Source organism: Curcuma longa, chromosome 1, assembly GCF_044706935.1.
Source record: "Curcuma longa cultivar G26 ecotype Majalengka, Jawa Barat chromosome 1, ITB_CL_G26_1.1, whole genome shotgun sequence".
Taxonomy (NCBI): domain Eukaryota; kingdom Viridiplantae; phylum Streptophyta; class Magnoliopsida; order Zingiberales; family Zingiberaceae; genus Curcuma; species Curcuma longa.
In genome coordinates this window covers 15323352-15342944 of record NC_133861.1, presented here as the reverse complement: position 1 = coordinate 15342944, position 19593 = coordinate 15323352, and the positions used below count along the sequence as shown (strand labels likewise).

At 34.8% G+C, this 19593-nt stretch overlaps 1 protein-coding gene and 1 pseudogene across 1 annotated transcript; both read left to right on the top strand.

Moving 5' to 3' along the window:
- The first annotated feature begins 484 nt into the window (after positions 1-484).
- LOC141824828 (putative LRR receptor-like serine/threonine-protein kinase At1g53430) lies at positions 485-19122 on the top strand (annotated as a pseudogene).
- Positions 10282-12648, top strand: LOC141848106 (protein FAR1-RELATED SEQUENCE 5-like). The gene is made up of 3 exons (XM_074736228.1): positions 10282-12383; positions 12481-12545; positions 12629-12648. Exons 1-3 carry the CDS (start codon positions 10297-10299, stop codon positions 12646-12648), a joined length of 2172 nt encoding a protein of 723 aa, XP_074592329.1. The 5' UTR covers positions 10282-10296.
- Positions 19123-19593: the final 471 nt, after the last annotated feature.

Genomic DNA, 19593 nt, shown 5'->3' with positions numbered 1-19593 from the left:
GAGAGACTTATAAAGTCAACGAGTTAATCAATAAATCATAAATGCAAAAGCTAATCAAACACATTATTATTTCTCCAAGCTAAATTTTAGAAAAATAAAAAACAAGCTAAATAAATAAATAAGAAATGCAATTTGTATATATCATTATTATTTTCTAAAAGTATATTTTCAAAATAAAATCGGTTTGATTTTAACTAAAAAACAAAAAGTATGGCGGCTATGTTAAAATACACACCGACAGCGTAGTTCAATCATCGTGTATATTGGTTCAAATTTAAAGTCTCAAATTCCGTAGTTTCATTAATTTTTATTTTAAAAAACAAAATAAACTTCTAGAGCAAAAGCCAATAATAATAATAATAATAATAATAATAATTTCTAACACTTAAAAAAAAGGATAATTCTATTTGCTTGAATCTATATAAACACAGTAGAGTCAGTTCCAACAATCTCCGTATCTTCCATCTGTCCTTTCTCTTTTCTCCATCTTGTTCTCGTGGAGGAATTGTTGAGATGAGAGCCATCACAGCGGCAACGCTGTTTAAACTGAGCCCTCGACGTCTCCTCGTTCTCTCTTTGCTCTTGGGTTTGAGTTCCTTCTTGGACCTGAGATGCAGAGCCCAGACACAGACACTGGTTGAGTCTGAAGGTAACTAACTGCCTTCACTCTGATTTCTTCCTCTGCTTCTTTTTAGTTTCTCGTTCGAGGATTCAGTTGAGGTTTTTCAGATCTTAGTCTTGTTCGTCTCCTTCGGTTTGATTAGAAGGGTTTTGATGAATGAAATGGGTTCTTGTTTATGTCCGGAGTCTTAAAGATGGAGACTCCTTTTCTTCTATTGCATATTTCTCTTCTTTTCTGTGACATTTTGGGATTCTAATGCTTTCCTTAATTTTTTGACCCAACATTCTCTGTAAGCCCTAAAGTGAAAAAGGATGGATTCTTAGGAAAAAGATATATTTTTTTTAGCATAGTAGTTCAGAAATATGTTGATATTTTCAGACTTTTAAGATAAAAAATCACTTGGACTTTTGCTTGAGGGAATAATGACAGTGGCATCAACATCTGGTGTCCTCCCAAAGAGTAAAATAAGGAATCACGTTACTCGGAGATGTATGCACGGCTCTTACATGGATTAAAATATAAAGGACGCTACAAATTACAGAAATCACTTTTGAATGTTCCAAATTAGGGGAGATAATTGGAGTCACTGTTAATCGTGTCATAAATATCTCATCATCATTCGACTTTATAAAAAATTATATAAAATAGTATAAAAACACATAATTTATAGAAATAATTTTATAGGGTGTAAGATCAACTTGAACTTCTTTCAGCTTATATTGTGTCGCTGTCAAGGCTTTATATTTATAAATGATTTTTGAGATATGTTTTATGAGGTAGTGTTTGTTATTGTTAGCTCTATCTCAAACATCTTCAGATGAATAGATAAGCACGAATTAATTATTTGATTTAGTGGTTGTTTAGGAATGAATCCATCTTTTTCAATTAAATAGTTGACTTGGTCATATATCAAATGCTAGATGCATTAAAAGTTGATCAGGTTCCAAAATCCGAGGCCATCATGATCTCAAATCTAGTTGAGCCCACCCTCTGAAAATTTTGACTCCACTACGTAAGCAGTGCTATTGATGTCCTTATCTTTTCATACTAATTTTGTCTCATAGTCAACTAAGCAATTTCAACTTATTGAATCAACTTGTCCAATTTATTTATTTAAATTTTGCTCACGGTCGTTTGAACACGTGACGAAGGTGGTGCAAATTTTGCCCTGACTGTGGTTTTGCTCTGGCTGCAAAATAATGGCCTAGCATAGCTGCGAATTTATAATTTTGATATATCGCAGCTGGATTGTTCGAGCAGCTATTGACAAAGCAGGGGCGGAGGAAGACAAATAGTAAAAAAAAGGAAAAAGTATTTTAGAAAATAAGTGCATTAGTTGTTAATTTTACAAGTTCTATTTGAAAAACATCTTTTGGGTTCCATGGGTTTCTAGATTCATGAGACATAAAAACTTCTTTGCATCTGATAATTAATGGTCTTCCTAAAGTTTACTGGTGGACTAATAGGCACCAAGATTTCTATTTATGCACTGCTTAAAAATAATAAGATAGATCCCCAAGGTGTCATAGGACACGAAGGGCTACTGCATGGAGTATCACAAGTGGCAGTAAGGTTGGGGGTAACTTGCCTAGAAGGCTCTAAGGATAACCACATGAATTATTTTTATTTTTACAAAAAATGAATAAGGTCATAAATTCATTTTATAATCATTTCAAACAATAAAAACCCTTTTAAAAACTTAAACAAGCATCTCCTATTGTTTTAAATGTCCCTTTTATAAATTTCCCAAGGTTAAGTCCTGTCCCATCAGAATACTTAGCTTTATGTGTTGTTGGCCGTTAGCATTTCACTAGGAATAGTGCCAAGTAATTAGTGGCCTCTCTATTAGTTATGCACACTTATCAAATTGGCTTATATTAATATACATTCTACTGTGACCTAATGGTGAAATAGTTTGTAGTGCCAATCTCTCATCTATTTTTAAATTTTAAATCTACACCAAACTCTGTCAATTATCTGCCAATTTTATGAGATTTAATTAAATTAGCAAGGCATGGTTCTCGAGTGTTAAATGCTATATATGACATGTATGCTTGGAACAATTGTGGATCATTTAATTTAATTTAATTTAATTTACAGTTGAAGTTCTACAAACCATTGGCTCAAAGTTGAAGAAGGAATGGAACTTCGGTGTGGACCCTTGTAGTAACGCTCCAGGATGGGTAGACCCAGAGAACAAGCCGGCGAACTACGCCAATAATGTCACTTGTGGCATGTGCAACACCACAACCAATGCTTGCCATGTCACTTCCATGTGAGCAACTTCTTATTGCTTGTCACTTTTACTTGCTTTTATATCTCTCAAGATAAAAATATTATATCCAGCATGGGAATTCATGATCAATAAGGGATGACTTGTTGCCATGCTATCTTTATCACAATTAAGAGGAATTGAATGGAAAATTGTTGATGGATTGTGATTGTATGTGAATAACAAGATTTCTTATTTAGCTGTTATTAATACTTTGAGCGCCTTTTTGCAAGAAATATCAGCTTTTGTGAAGTTTATTGATTACTAAATTGAGTATAAGTCAACTATGATCGAGCATGACACTGCTGAATAAGTAGATTATGAACTATTGGGCAGGAGAGACTAAATATTTTTTTAAAAAGATGGATTTCAAAAATATCATTTTCAAGAATCTTCAGCTTTTTCTGATAAATTTCCCAGGATTTCTCTAGGAGAATAGTATGGCACCCTAGTTTAATTAGTATGTTGATCATAAAATCAGTGTAGAACATGGCACCAAAGGATTACTTATATTTTTAACATAGAATTTCACTAATTCTGGCTTTATTTAATTGAATCTTGGACTGAAACCAAATTACTTTTAAAAGTTGAATTTTATAACATTATATTCTTTTTCAAAGAACAAGTTGCATCTACACATGATATAGCATTCATAAATATCGACACATGCACCGTAGAAAGTTTATCTTTCATGGCTATACCTTTGAGAGAAAATTAATGATAAGACTATTAATAATATAAATGTACAAATTGGTTCCTTTTCTAATAGCTCAAGATTTTAGGATTAATTGTCAGCCAATCAACTTTGACAAAGACGACAGGAAAAACCTAGGTAACTTTTGGTTCCACGTAGTGTTAATGGTCAATTGACAAATTTGTTTATTTCTTTTGCAGCATTCTTAAGGGGCAGAATTTGATTGGAGAGCTGCCGGCTGAGTTTGCCAACCTTACTTTCTTAGATACACTGTGAGTCACTGCAGTGATTAACTAATGCCTTGTTTTTGGTGAATGATAAAGCCATAGCTCACTCGTATCTAGCAGAGATCTTACAAGGAACTATCTGAATGGAACTATCCCAGCTAAATGGGGAACTCTTCGCCACCTCACCGATCTGTAATTTATATACTTCTTCCATTTCTTTTTCTGATATTCATGAGGGTTCTTTTGTAACAAAAGATTTGCAGGTCTCTTTTGGGAAATCGGATATCTGGGAGCATCCCTGAAGAGCTTGGAAATATCACGTCACTCACATCACTGTACATTCCTTTGTCCTCTGCCATAATTTTCTTTTCTTCTATAATATTTTATGGTACTAATTAAATAAACATATATAATTTGCGATAGGACATTAGAAGCAAACTTTCTAGAAGGCTCAATTCCTGAAGCCCTTGGCAACCTCAGTAATTTGACTCGCTTGTAAGATGGATACATGCACTCTGTCACTAGTTTTGATATATATATATATATATGCATGCATGCAATGTAATTTGATTCGTGCTTTTGTGTTTGCTACAGATTGCTTTCATCAAATAATCTGACAGGGGAATTACCAGAATCACTTGGCAATCTCCTGAAGTTAGAGGACTTGTATGTTACATCTCTTGTATCTTCTCAATATATAATTATTTTTTTTCTGCTCAGAAATATGAAACTTAAGCTGAGCAAGTTAAACATTCCATCTACAAACTTAACAATGTACTTGTGTGACAAGATTTTGCCATTAGCTATATTCGTAAATAAAAGCTTAGCAAGCTATGCATTGTAGATTCATCTACAAACTTAATAAGTTAATATGTAGATTTTTGTCATTAGTATTTAACCTTATTGATTAAAACTAACAAATTACCATGGTAAAAATTGAAGTATAGTAATCCTCATTATTCCTGAAGTGTAAATGGTGGAAGTAAAGGTTTATGATTTATCTTCACAAATTAAGCTGTGTAAAGAAGTTTATGTAAAGCGTCAAAACACATAACATGTTTGCTTGAACCAATGAAATTTAACAGTAAACTTTTTTGCATTTCTTTTTCCAGTAGAATAGATGGCAACCCAATTTCTGGCAGAATACCAAGTTTCATTGGTAACTGGACAAATCTTAAACACTTGTAAGTTGTCAATCACTGCTATTCTAGACCAAATGTTAATCATTAATAAATTTCGTTATGAACAAGTTGGATACTTGAACCATGTGCGCTAGTGACATGCAAGGGACATCTATGGAAGGTCCGTTTCCTGATAGCTTCTCCCGACTGGAATCGATAACTGAGCTGTAAGAGCAATTAGTTAATTAGTATGCCAATCCGCTTGAAGTGGTTCTAAGACATATTTGAAAATTTATTTAATTTGCTGCAAATCCAGGAGGGTGACTGACTGGAAAGGCGGAGATGGACAGTTTCCTCCACTGCAGAATATGACTCGAATGAGGAAATTGTAAGTAAGCCACAAAATATCATCAGTGAATTAGCTTCTCTCTCTATGTATTTTGGTATCCATATACATATCTTTGCTTTATTGACTGTTATTTTTATATAGGGTTCTTAGGAACCTGTCAATATCCGGTGTTATTCCTGAATTTATAACAAAGATGACACCACTAAAAATTTTGTAAGATTTTCTCTCATCGGAAGCTCCACCATTTTTATTAGCAAGCTCAGTTCAATAAACAACATGATGTTAATCTTGCTTTTACTTGCCAATTTAATTCCTCAGAGATTTAAGCTTTAACAACTTGACCGGGCAAATCCCAGATAGCTTTGGTGAACTACCATGATTTAGATTTATGTAAGTGTAGCAGTTATAGATATTATTTGTTGCTGAGTTTCAACTCTGCTGCACCTGTAATGATATTACAGATCTCACATTCATTTAATATGTTTAGGTACCTGACCAATAACAAGCTCAGTGGAAGCATTCCATCATGGATTTTGACAAGTAACAATAATTTGTATGTCTTTTCTCAGTTATATCTCTAATCCATCTGACTAGAAGAACTATATATATTTTGCATGACAAACATCAAGCTTATAAGGTCTTCTATTTCAGGGATGTCTCTTATAATTCTTTTAATGTATCTCCACCAAAATCCTGCCAGGCCACAAGATGGAGTGTAAGATTTAATAATTGTCTATTGAACTGTTTATAGTTCTTTAAACTTGCACCACTAACTATTTAACTTTTTGCACGCAGGAACATTGTTTCAAGTTTTTCGTCTACAAATGACAACTCGTAAGCTTTAGATACTTTCTTCTTGTTCTTTCCTCGTAGCTAGGTTGAGAAGGATAAGGTTAGTGTATAGATAAACAAAAAAAAAAAATCATTATATATCCCAGATGTGATTGTGTCTTCTGACATAAGACTTAATTGCTAAATTTCCTTTATGGGACATAATATTAATTCTTACCTTTTGCCCTTGGACTAGATCATAGATGTTATATTTAGCAGTTTAGCTTGTTAGACAAAGCAAGAATCCCATAGAGATGACATAAACACAACAACAATTCAGTGGTTGAGAAACTTTGATATTGCTGATGTTGGTGATGTTCTTCAATAGAAAACTTTAATTAAATTGTTTATACGTTTCTTAGCTTCACCTCTACTTAAATATTTTTTGTATATACTCAAGTTTGCATAGATGTAAGGGTGAGCATCTACAACTTTAATCCACTACCAAACCAAACCGATCCAATCCAAATATTTGATTAATTGTTTTGGTTTTGGTTTGTAAGCTAGGTATATTTATCTGTTTTTTTTAGTTTGGTTTAGGTTTAATTTGAACCTACACAAATTAAACCATTAAAACCGTACTGAATTGTTAAGGTTATTAACTTGTTATATACATGTGTATATATGTACGCATGTGTAGGTATATGTAGTGAAGTTAGTTTACTAAGTATGTACTTTATCTGATTGTCTTTTGTGTTCATTACAAAAACATATACTTTAAGCTACAATACTTTAGTTGTTATTTCAACAAAAACCTTGCATAGAAAGTAGTCTTATTTTATCTTTAATTGATATATCTTTATTCTACAATTTTTGATCAAATTAAATCAAACCAAAATTAAATTGATAATTACAATTCAGCTTCAAATACAACTAAAATGGTTTTGATTTGGATTTTTCTAACTGAAACATTTTAATTTGGTTTCAAACCAAAATGTGCCCGCCCCTAGCTGTGATAAATTCTGAATGATTACATAGAGAAAGGATAAAGTATTTTGCTCTTGATAAAGAGTTAATATTGGGATGTTGGATATTGGAGTCTTAAAAGACCAATATGATTTAAAAAAAAAAATTGAAATGTCATCAATCAATGAAATTTGAAATTGACTTCAAAATCAAAATTTACGTTTTACGTATATAGATTTAGACTATTATTTTGTTCAAAACCAATTAAAGGTGAATAATAAATTAATTATTCAAAGTTAGTCCAAAATAACATTAATTGTTAATTAATGTTATATAAGGAAGTACATGGGGAATAGTTTCATATCGAAAAAATTCGATGGACTTCCATTCTTTATTAATATTATTGTGTTAATGGAGTTAACACAAAAGCCTAGGTGCTCTCTTCTCATGGACGAGCAGGTGCTCGCACACCTGTGAGTTCGCGGCCCGCCACGCCGCACGCGTGCAATGGGCGCTTTATTGGCGCACGTGGGTAGTGCCTATGTGGCATCCACGTGGGTAGAGAGAGATGATCGGACTGCTGACTGGGCAAATGAATGACAACCGTTGATCAAAGAGGTGTGATAGATCGCATGTAATGCGATCTGGAGCATTGAATCACAACTTTACTCATCCCTTTATATAAATAGATCCCTTTCGATGTTGAAAATTTCATCGAATAATCGAGTCATCATCGATTCTACTCATCCATTGAAGCAGTGCTATTATTCCGAGACGTCGTCGTTGTATCTTACGAAACGAATTGCTGCTATCTGTAAGCACGTACCTGTAACGGAGAAATATCGTTTTATGGAGATAGTGTTGAACACTAACCTCGATGATCCGATATCAATTTGCATTCTCCCCGATAGCCACCGACCAATATGGGATAAATACAAGAGTTCGATGATGCCAAAAGATAGGATAGCCTATTGTGATAAAAAGAGTTGTAGAAAGAGAGAGTGACCGCTTAGGCAAAAAAAAACAAAAACAACAAGAAGGAAAAGGATATCAATTGCGACGAGGATATAGAGGAGCAAAGGCTCTCCCATGGGGTTCTATATAACTTAGTTGAATACAATTGATCATCACTATTGCTACGATGAAATTTAATAGCTCAAATTCAATTTGTTGGGTGGGGACCAAAGGTCTAGTTAATTTGCAAGATGTTTGTGGTGGGAAGAGGTAGAATTATATATTCTTAGGTGAGAGAATTGATCCATTAACTTATTAGGCCCAATCACTAACCTAAAATGCTGAAGCCCAAGCTAATGGTACTTAATTCATCTAAGCTTATAAAACTTCTCTAGTATCTGATAACTTAGCATGTGAGACTTAATCGACTTATGATTTGACATCCATCATGATTCAAACTTTAACTCCTAGGACAAAATCAAAGAGAAACATATAACCATTTGCGATTGATTTTTCTGTCGCTAATCGGTCACAGAACGCATTTAGTGACCAATTAGCAATAGAAAAATTGGATCACAATTATTTTCATCACTAATCCATTTAGCCACAAAATTTAATTTCGTCACTAAAATTAACGACGGAATCTTAATTTTCATTACTAATTTCAGTGAAAAGTTTGGCAAAATACACCTTAAAATTCATTCAACATTCATCACAAAACAACATCCACGACATTCAACAAAACAACATTCAACTTACATTCAACAAAAAATAATATTCAACATCCACTACATTCAACAAAAAATAACATTCAAATACACTTATCCATCACAAAAACAAATACACTCATCACTTCTTTGGCTTCTTCCTTTTCATCATCCCATCCTGCAACAAGTACAATATATGAATCTAATATATGCTTGTTTAACAAAAACAAGCATATCATTCAAATTCCACTACATTTTCTATTTTGAAACAATCCATATATGAATCTAAAGTTATGCTACATATTAGTTTATAACATGGATTTACACAAGGACAAAAGTACAATCCCATATGTGAATCTAAAGTTAAGCTACATATTATTTGGATAACATGGATTTACACAAGGACAAAATTATTTATATGGTTCAAACTTCACTACATTTTTTATTTTGAAAGAATCTTGCTCATATATATATATACAGGTTTGATCTGCTGAGCGCCTCTTCGTGAGCGCCTCGTGAGCGCCTCCGACGTGGAATCTGACGTGGCTGAGAAATCGCGACGGCGAGCGCCAGCCAAACGAAAGCAAAGGTAAAACCCTAAACCGAGCACTCATCTCGCGATACCTCTCTCTGCACGCCGCCTCCTTCTTCTCCGTCTCTCTTCTCCCTCTCGCTTCTCCCTCTGCTCGCTTCTCCCGTGCTCGCCACCGGCCTAAACCCTCACGATTTCTCCCTCTACTCGCCGCCGCCCTTGTTCCCCTATCCGCAGTCGCTCTCCCGCTGCTTTCTTTAACAGATCTGCTCGCCGCCGCCCTTCTTCCCCTACCTGCAGTCGCTCTTCTCCCTCTGCTTTCTTCAACATATCTGCTCGCCGCCGCCCTTCTTCCCCTACCCAGTCTCTCATCTCCGTCTGCCCTCTTCTCCCGTGCTCGCCACCAGCCCCTCTGTGAGCAACAGATCTGCTCGCTGCGCTCCTACTTCCCCTGCCCGCCGTCTTCTCCCGTGCTCGCCACTGCAACTGCACTGCTCGCCACCACAACCTCTGCTCGTTGCCGCGCCTCTGCTCGCCGCCACGACCCTGCCCGCCGCGTGCACTGCTCGCCACCGCAGCCTGTGCTCACCGCCACTGCTCCCTCGGTCCTCCCATTTCAAGGTATAAGACAGAGCCATATCCAGATATATTTTTCAGAACCAGGATTTATCAACTGTTGAGTCTGATGGTTGTTTCCATGTTACCATAGTTATGAAAAAAGTACAGAATTTCAGTTATTTCCTCTTGTTACCATAGTTTAATTCATAGCATTTAGTTTAAAATGTATTAATTCATAGCATTTAGTTGAAACAGTATTAATTCATAACATTATTAGATCCAACTTTGTTTAAAGATATAGCTGATAAGTTTGCTATAGATTAGGAAAAGTGGAAGCAATTAGGTTGTAAACTGCTTAATTAGTTTGTTATGGTTAGTTTTGCTATGGTTAGTTTAATACATATTCTTTAATACAGATTATCACTTCTTCTTAAATTGACATTCCCCAATAATGGAAGACATTGACAATGTTGATCAGCTATATATTCCCCAAGTTGCAGATGATCGAAAATTAAAAATTGGGATGGAATTCACATCAGTAGAGGAGGCATTTTCGTGCTATAACCAATATGCACGAGAAGCCGGATTTAGTGCAAGGATAAGCAATAGTAAGAAAAGTAAGATAACAAATGAAGTTGTTTGGAAGACATTTGTATGCTTTAAACAAGGACATACTGATGATCAACGACATAAACAGACAAAAGATGATCAACAAATAAGGGAAAGAGTACGTGGGGAAATTAGAACTGGATGTAAGTCAAAGATGTCAATTGCAAAAAATCAAACTGGATCTAATTGGACTGTTACAAATTTTGTGGAAAGTCATAATCATCCACTCTCGACGCCTTCAAAGGTGCATTTACTAAGGTCACATCGTAATGTTTCAGTAGCGAAAAAAGCATTGACTCAACAATTTTCAGAAGCCAATGTACCAACTTGTCAACAAATACGATTGTTGGAAATAGAGTATGGAGGACCTGAGCTAGTAGGTTGCACAGAAAGAGATATTAGAAATTTTGAGAGAGACCTAAGGGATGAAGAAAAAGGTATTGATGCTGAAACATTAATTGAGCTATTTGCATCTGAAAAAGAAAAAAATTCTGGTTTTTTCTATGAATATGAGGTTGATTCAGATAACAGATTTAGTAGGTGTTTTTGGGCAGATCATATATCAAGAAGGGCATATAGTGTATTTGGTGATGTAGTTGTATTTGATACAACATATAATACCAACAAATATGGATTGATTTTTGCACCTTTTGTAGGAGTTAATCATCATCATCAAACAACTGTTTTTGGTTGTGGTTTTTTAAGTGATGAGAAAGCTGATTCTTTTGTTTGGCTACTTAACAAGTTCATTGAAGCCATGCCTACAGGTGCACCTAAAGTTATTATCACAGATCAGGATCCTGCTATGACAAAGGCGATTGCACTAGTTTTCCCTCAGACATTCCATCGATATTGTTTATGGCACATTTTGAATAAATTTTCAGAGAAATTAAATCCTTTGACTTTCCATGAGAACTATCAAAGCATAAATAATGTCATCAAACATTGTACAACGCCAGATGAATTTGAGAAATCATGGGAAGAGGTTATCAAGTGTGCTAACTTGGAGAAAAATAACTGGTTGTGTTTGATGTATGAATTGCGACAAAAGTGGGTGCCAGCATATTTTAGCCATGTTTTTTGTGCTGGAATGTCAAGTAGTCAAAGATCTGAAAGCTCACATGCATTTTTCAAGACATATATTTCAAAAAAAAACTCATTGATGGATTTTATCACTCGTTTCAATAGGGCACTGAGACATCAAAGGCACAATGAGTTAATTGCAGATCATATTGATATGAATGAGCATCCCAGAACTAAGACAAATTGGCCAATGGAAACTCAAATGGTTAAGTTGTACACAAAAAATAAATGGATGGAGTTTCAAAATGAAATGAGTGAGAGTCATGGTTATTATGTGCAACAGATATCTATAGAAGGTGAACTTGTAATTTACCATGTGATGAATTTTCAAAGTTCTTCTTCCTCTAAACCAAGGGTCCTCACGCATGACAATCATAGAGACTACATATCATGTAGTTGTAAGAAATTTGAGTTTGATGGCATTCCATGCAGGCATATGTTAGCTTTTTTCCGTATAAATCAAGTGTTTCATTTGCCTGATAAGTATATACTCAAACGTTGGACACAACATGCAAAGGTTGGAGCAATATATGATTTGGGAGGGCAATCTTTTGTTGATGATCCGGAAAAATTTTTAATGTCAAGGCACTCAAAGTTGTCATATAAAGCATCGGTGTTAATTGATGATGCATCTTTGACTGAAGAGGGAACAAATTTCTTAGATGAACAATTTGATGGTATCTACAAAAAAATTCAAGAGATGAATGTTGGTAAAAAAGGTGACAATGGAAGTCAAAGGAATAAATCCATGGATGGGACTCCTGTTATTAGTGATCCTTCTTTAGTAAGAACAAAAGGATGTGGGAAGAGATTGAAATCATCAAAGGAAAAGGCAATCCCAAAGTCCCGGCTATGTCATGGATGTGGTAATCGAGGTGTGTCACATGACAAGCGCAATTGTCCACTTTTACAGCAAGGGTATGTATCAATTACTTCTTTATTTATATAAATTTATTTGTAAATCACTTTATTTTATTAAATGTTGTAAATATGATCATGTATTTTTGATTGCCAGATCAAGTATAGATAATCATAATATCAACAATGACGACACATATGAACCCTTGGCATCTATGGCGGGTACTGTTTTGGTTTCATTTTATAAATTTATAGTGGTTGATTGATTGAGGAATTAAAGCTAATAATTGTCTTTATTGTTGTAGGTTCTAACAACATGCTTTAGGATTCAATGTTGAAAGGATTTGAAGGAGACAATATGCTTTAGGTTCATTTTTGTTGTTGATGCAAGTGACAATTCTATAACCCCTATCTGAATGTAATTTAAAACCATTTTGTTCTGCTGTGTGAATTTGTGAAACAAGTACGTTAGCCAAACATCTATGTTTGATGCATCTATGGTTCTATAACACTGTTTCATTATGCTGTCCTAACAATAGCAATATTAGGTAAAAGTTCAACTTACAGGCTTCACTGTCAATTATAGCTGGCATACCATGTAGCATTTTTTAACATGTATGTATAAATTTCTGATACTACCAAATCTCTACTGTTATTTCTTTACGGTATCATACATGTCTAGGCTCCCATTTTATTACTCTGTAAAGTTCTATACTTCAGAAAATTGTTTGCATCACAAACACTGATCTGGTTCTTTTGTTTTGGTCATCTGTAGGGTGGATACCACCAATATGAAAGACTTACAAAAGATAGAAGATCATTAATTAAAGATCTGCAGCTCCACCCAATGAGATGCAAAAGATGAAGAACGCTCTGTACCCAAAAGGACTATCATGAAATCGAATGAGTTTCTACCTTGTAGGTTCTGCAGAATGTTTCCCCCCTGCTTTTGGTATTCCTCCATGACGATCTGAGACAATTGATTTTATTTGTCATATGGTGGAACATCAGTAACGATAGTAAATTTGCAGAGTTTAGGTGTCTTTTTTGTATTCCTCCACACAATTTGAAGAGTTTTTGCCCCTTTTCTTATGATGATACCGGTGCTGCCATTGGAGTTTGGTCGTCACAATTGATTATATAAGTTTGGCTCTGATGATTACTCGCATGAGTTTGAGTTTGTCTCTGAATTATGATGATTACTCGCATGAGTTTGGCTCTGAATTATATATAAGTTTCTTAAGCTATCCAAGCACTTCTGTGCAGAATTGTGTCTACAAATGGTGCAATTTTGTGGTTGTAACAAGTGTAGTAAATTGATTCGTAACTCGAGGCACTTGTAAACAACTGGTTTGGGACATTGCTTGATAAAATTTTCTAACAAAAATGCATGTTTGTGTTGACTTCTTGATAAAATTTTAAATACCAATAACTCTGTGAGATCGATGCTTAATCGATTCACTAATCGATTAATCAAGACTTAATCGATTAGTGAATCGATTAAGCATCGATCTCTGATTCCTTGATTAATCGATTTGAAAGGATAAAGTGTTAGTCGATCTGGTGATCGATTACCTAGCATTCTGTGATTTAGGATTAATGTTTAATCAATCCACTGATCGATCACAGAATGCGGATAAAGTGTTAGTCGATCTGGTGATCGATTACCTAGCATTCTGTGATTTAGAATTAATGTTTAATCGATCCACTGATCGATTACAGAGCATTCTGTGAGTTACGCACAAAAGGGATCATAATCGACCAGCTGATCGATTATGGTACATGGTAATCGATCGGATGATCGATTACCATGCCTTAATCGATCAGCTGATCGATTATGGCTCGCCGTCGCGATTTCTCAGCCACGTCAGATTCCACGTCGGAGGCGCTCACGGAGACGCTCACGAAGAGGCGCTCAGCAGATCAAACCTCTATATATATATATATATATGAATATAAAGTTAAAAAAGATAAAATAACACAAAACTAAAACTACTTATTAGAAGAATATATATGACATTGGAAAAGCAGAAGAACTCGTTAATGAATAGCGAGAAAAGAATTCTTGCATTTACCATTCTATTGTCGTCTTGATCCCATCGTCCATCGTCTGCTTCCATTACTGTAATGTCATGATCCGATCCTTCAATTTTTGATTTTCTTGTTTTAACATTTGCACTTTAATAGATGAAGAACTGGAATAACGACCTCCGGCCCTAGGAGTCATCACATGATCATATGCAACCCGTGTACCCGTGTTTGGGAGCAAAAGTGTCATCCTTTTTCTTGTGGGTATTGTGAAATACCTTCCAACAAGTGTTAGGTCTTCGTAAAGTATTTACCTGTAAACATAAAAAAAAATTATGAATTAAAATAAGTTGATTACTAATTATAAATTTTTTATATAATATTATTGTAAACTCACCAAGTCTATTGCATGTTCTATAATAGATCATGATCCAATCATATGCTCTGAAGATCCCGTGCTCGAGCTAGCAATTTTAGTATTTCTATTGCTTTGAATGGTCGATCAATTCGTTGTCATTTTGCTGCAACTCAAATGTTTTTTCATTCATCTCAAATCTCAACTGATATATAGAATGATTTTTTTTCTTTTCTTCTCCACTTGTATGTCTTTGTATAACTTTTAACAATAATTGTTTCATGTTTTTTTAAAATCTGCCTCGTGGCCTAGCTCTTAAGTATATTTTTTCTGTAACAATATCAAGAAAATTAGTATCAAAGAATATTGTCCAGTATCAATAATATTCAAATTACTTATAAAAAATTCATGATAATAAAAAATTTTAAGATCTTGGTCTACATGCCTCCTTGTAGAATGAGAAGTGCATTGTCGTTCTTTAAATTTTTTATGATATACGTAGAGATACACTATGACCATTGAGAATAAAATTGCATGAAAAAACTTTGAATATTTGAAATAATAATGACTAGAAGGAATATCTTCCCTCACAATGTTGATTTTTGTTTTTTATTTTATTTTATAAACTTTAGTTAGCAGCATTAAGTTTCATAAACTTCTCCTACACTTCTTTAATTTCTTCAGTTGTCGCCTTAACCTCTCGGCTTCAGTGTAGCCCATTTCCTCCAAATGTATGGGTGCACATCAAAATCTTTGAACTGCAAAAGATCTGACCCTACTTAGCACAAATATTTAATGGCATTTTGCTTTCCAAAAATTATTATATTTTACTTCTAAGTACCTTTATGTTCTCAATAAAACATGCAGAATCTTAGCCAAAGAGATTGATCAACAAAAGTAGGTTAGAAATGTCTAAACTTCACCTGTAAAAACATGCTTTGAATTCAAGAATTTGATGAAAAACTTAAATGCAAACTGATTAACTGAGGGGGAAAAAACTAGAATAATATAGGCTAAGTGCGAACAATTTAATGAAATTGTGCAATCTGATTAGGGAATTTCACACCAAACGTTTCTGCTTTGTGCGGTTTTGCAGGGGACCTTCATGCTTAAGGAAGAATCTCCCTTGTTCAGGGAAATCAAGAAGTAGGTTTAGAAGCTTTTAAAAGGATTGCCACAAATTGAGATATAATTCAAGTCAATAGAGTTAGTGATAAATATTGGCTTTCATCTCACATGATTATGTCTCTCATCGTTTTGCAGATTGTGAGTTGTTCATTAATTGTGGTGGTAGTAAAGTGACTGTCGATGGGCATGAGTACCAACAAGATTTATATGACACTGATGATTACTCTATCTATCGTGGGAGCGAAACTGGAGCATGGGCATCCAGCAGTACTGGAATCTTTCTTGGAAATGAGAACATGCAAAATTTTAATGCATCGAATTCATCAATCCTTAATATAAGCAATCCAGAATTATACATGACAGCTCGGCTTAGTCCTCTTTCCATGAAATACTATGGTTTATGCCTACAGCAAGGAAATTACACAGTGAGACTCCATTTTGCTGAGATCATGCTCACTGATGACCAAACATATGCTAGTGTGGGTAGACGTTTGTTTGATGTATCAATCCAGGTGATTAATTTTTTGGCCTATAATTCATTCTTGTTTTATCCTACAAAATAGTTACGTTCATAATACTTAAACACTCCTATCCTTTGAAAAGTCTTCTTTTATGTGCTAATTCATCTGTTAACCAGATAATACTCTAAACGAATGCAGGGTCAAAAAGTTCTGCAGGATTTCAACATTGCAAAAGAAGCTAATGGAACTGGCAAGGTGCTTATAAAAAACTTCACTACTTGGGTTAATGACACACTCGAAATTCACTTTCAGTGGCGTGGCAAGGGAACAAACAGCATCCCTGTGAAAGGTGTATACGGACCTCTTATCTCAGCCATTTCTGTCACTCCGAGTAAGTTCTTTTGAAATGATTTTTTATTTTCCATTAATATTTTGCTTGATAATAATAAATTGTGTCGCTTCTTGTAGATTTTAAGGCTGTTTGCAAGCATAAAAGCAAGCTATCTGTTGGGGTCATTGTGGGCGTTGTTATAGCATCTTGTTTGGTACTTATTCTTGCCTTAAACATCATTTGGTTTTACTTCATCAGGAAAGATCCTCGAGACAATGGTAAGCTATAGTTTTAATTTTTTATAAGCATGTCCCGAATTAAAGACTATGCTTTAAAAGAAAAGTAGTTCATGGGTCTTTGCTTAGTTAAACACTACGATCATGCAGAACTCAAAGGCCTAGAGCTGCAAACTGGCTACTTTACTCTGAAACAGATTAAAACTGCTACTAGGAATTTTGATATTGAAAATAAGATAGGTGAAGGCGGGTTTGGTCCAGTGTACAAGGTACAAATGCATTTGCAAATTGTATTTTTTTTATTAATCTAAATTGTGACAAATGCATTGTTTAATTATGACGGTCTCAGGGCGTACTATCAGATGGTTCCATGATAGCTGTCAAGCAACTTTCTGCCAAATCTAGGCAAGGGAACCGTGAATTTGTCAATGAAATAGGAATGATATCAGCTTTACAACATCCAAATCTAGTGAAGCTCTATGGTTGTTGTATAGAAGGAAATCAATTGTTGCTTGTCTACGAATACATGGAGAATAATTCTCTCGCTCGTGCTTTATTTGGTATGTGTTTATCTAGATGCACAAATAGATTGCTGGAAATGTGCTCTTGGTTCCGTCTATAACATTTACTTCACAAATCATTTGTAAAAGATACAAGGTTAAACCTGAGTTTTAATAGGTCCACCGAAATATCGCCTCAATCTAGAATGGCAAACAAGACGCAATATTTGCATAGGGATAGCGAGAGGATTGTCATATCTTCACGAGGAGTCAAGGCTGAAGATTGTTCACCGAGACATCAAGGCGACAAACATTCTACTAGATAAAGATCTGAATGCAAAAATTTCCGACTTTGGTTTGGCCAGACTCGATGAAGAAGAAAACTCTCATATCAGCACAAGAATAGCAGGGACAGTGTGAGTTGTATTATAGATTTATTCATAGTATTACTTTTTTTATGCATTTTTATGCAATGCAACATATGTTGATGTAAACTTGGTAACTCTTGCAGAGGTTACATGGCTCCAGAGTATGCAACGAGAGGTTATTTGACAGACAAAGCAGATGTATACAGTTTTGGTGTGGTGACACTAGAACTTATCAGCGGAATGAGCAACACTAATTATAGGCCCAAGAAGGAATTTGTTTATCTTCTTGATTTGGTAAGGAAGTTTTTCTTTTTTCTTTTCATTGATGTGAGAACTTGTCTGATAGATCACCATTTCCTAATCATTACCAAATTTGCTCTGTAGGGTGAGTTTGGTTAGGAAAATCTTCTTATAACATTTTTCATGTTTTAGAAAATAGACTTCAGAGAGTTGAAAAGAGTAATAAAACAAATATTTAGAATTAGTTCCTGCATTAGTATAAAATAATTGCAAGCTAATCCGTAATCAGACAGATTAGTTTGAACCAAACTATTTAGTGAATAAGTAAAATGATTTAGTGTTCAAACACTACAACTATTTTATTTTTTGCAATTTTTGGACAGACATGCTCGTAATTAGTCTCTCATTTAATTTCCTTTGGTCAATTAGGCATCTAATTACCCATGGTTGCAGTTGTACCAAACAATGTGTAAGTCAATGCAGTTATACAAATCTTGGTTACTTCTTAACTTTTCCCTCTTTTTAGAAACTCGTTTCTATGCTGCGTTCTCATTATCATTTCCATTAAACTTGGGCTTCTTTTCATCTAGATTAATTGTTTGATACATGTGCACAAATTCTAATTGGCATCTTCTCATTTCTTTTTCAAAACAAGGAAAAAAAATCCACTAAACAATAGACTGTTCTGTTATTGAATCTTACTGGATCTCAATAAGCTATTCCATTCTGCAGGCTTATGTTTTGCAAGAGCAGGGGAATTTGCTTGAATTGGTTGACCAAAGCCTTGGTTCCAACTACTCAAAGGAGGAAGCACTGCAAATGCTGGAACTAACTCTTGTTTGCACCAACCCCTCCCCAACGCTCAGGCCTGCAATGTCATCTGTGATAAGCATGCTTGAAGGTAAGATGCCTGTGAAGGTCATGCCAGCAAATCGAGCAGCTTCTACGGTTGACAACGTGAAGTTCAAAGCTGTGGAGGTCTCCTATGACGACCAAACAGAGAGCTCCATTGATGCGTCATGGAATGATTCCTTTATCTCAGCATCAAATTGCAAGAACCCACAGGCAAAAGCCATTCTGCTTCACTACACAGATTGGGGTGAAGAAATGATGCTTAATTCATTGGGATTACGCTCGTGTGAATGCTTATAAAGAAATGTGTTATTTTCTATCCTGAAGAATAATTGTCACCATTTAAGTAAATTCATCCCTAGAAACTGCAACTATAAAACTCAGTAAAGCATGTACACTGTTTAGCAAGCCTACTTAAGTTTCTTATACTATCATTTCTAAGTATTAATACAGAAGTGTTTGATTTTTGTTGATGTCTGATTCATTAACTAGCCATGAACAAGTCTTCACCACAGGATTTTACTCTTGCTTCACTTGGTTTAAGCAATCACCAGCTGAGCAACATGTTTAGCACCCTCAACTTGCACCATTGAACTTATTGCAGTTTTCTATTCTTCATATTTATCTCCTTGTTCTTCGAAATGTGGTCTCACTCTGAGTTTGTAAGATTATGCGTTTGAAGGAAAACTTCACAATTTCTGGTAGTTCCTATCATTTCTATGTATGATTATTGTAACTGAGTTTTCTAAGAATGTGGTTACTTCCTATAAC

Coding starts and splice junctions, on each gene's coding strand:
- LOC141848106 (XM_074736228.1), top strand. CDS start 10,297: ATGGAATTCACATCAGTAGAGGAGGCATTTTCGTGCTATAACCAATAT. Junction 12,384..12,480: donor TGTCCACTTTTACAGCAAGG/GTATGTATCAAT, acceptor TTTGATTGCCAG/ATCAAGTATAGATAATCATA. Junction 12,546..12,628: donor ACCCTTGGCATCTATGGCGG/GTACTGTTTTGG, acceptor TTATTGTTGTAG/GTTCTAACAACATGCTTTAG.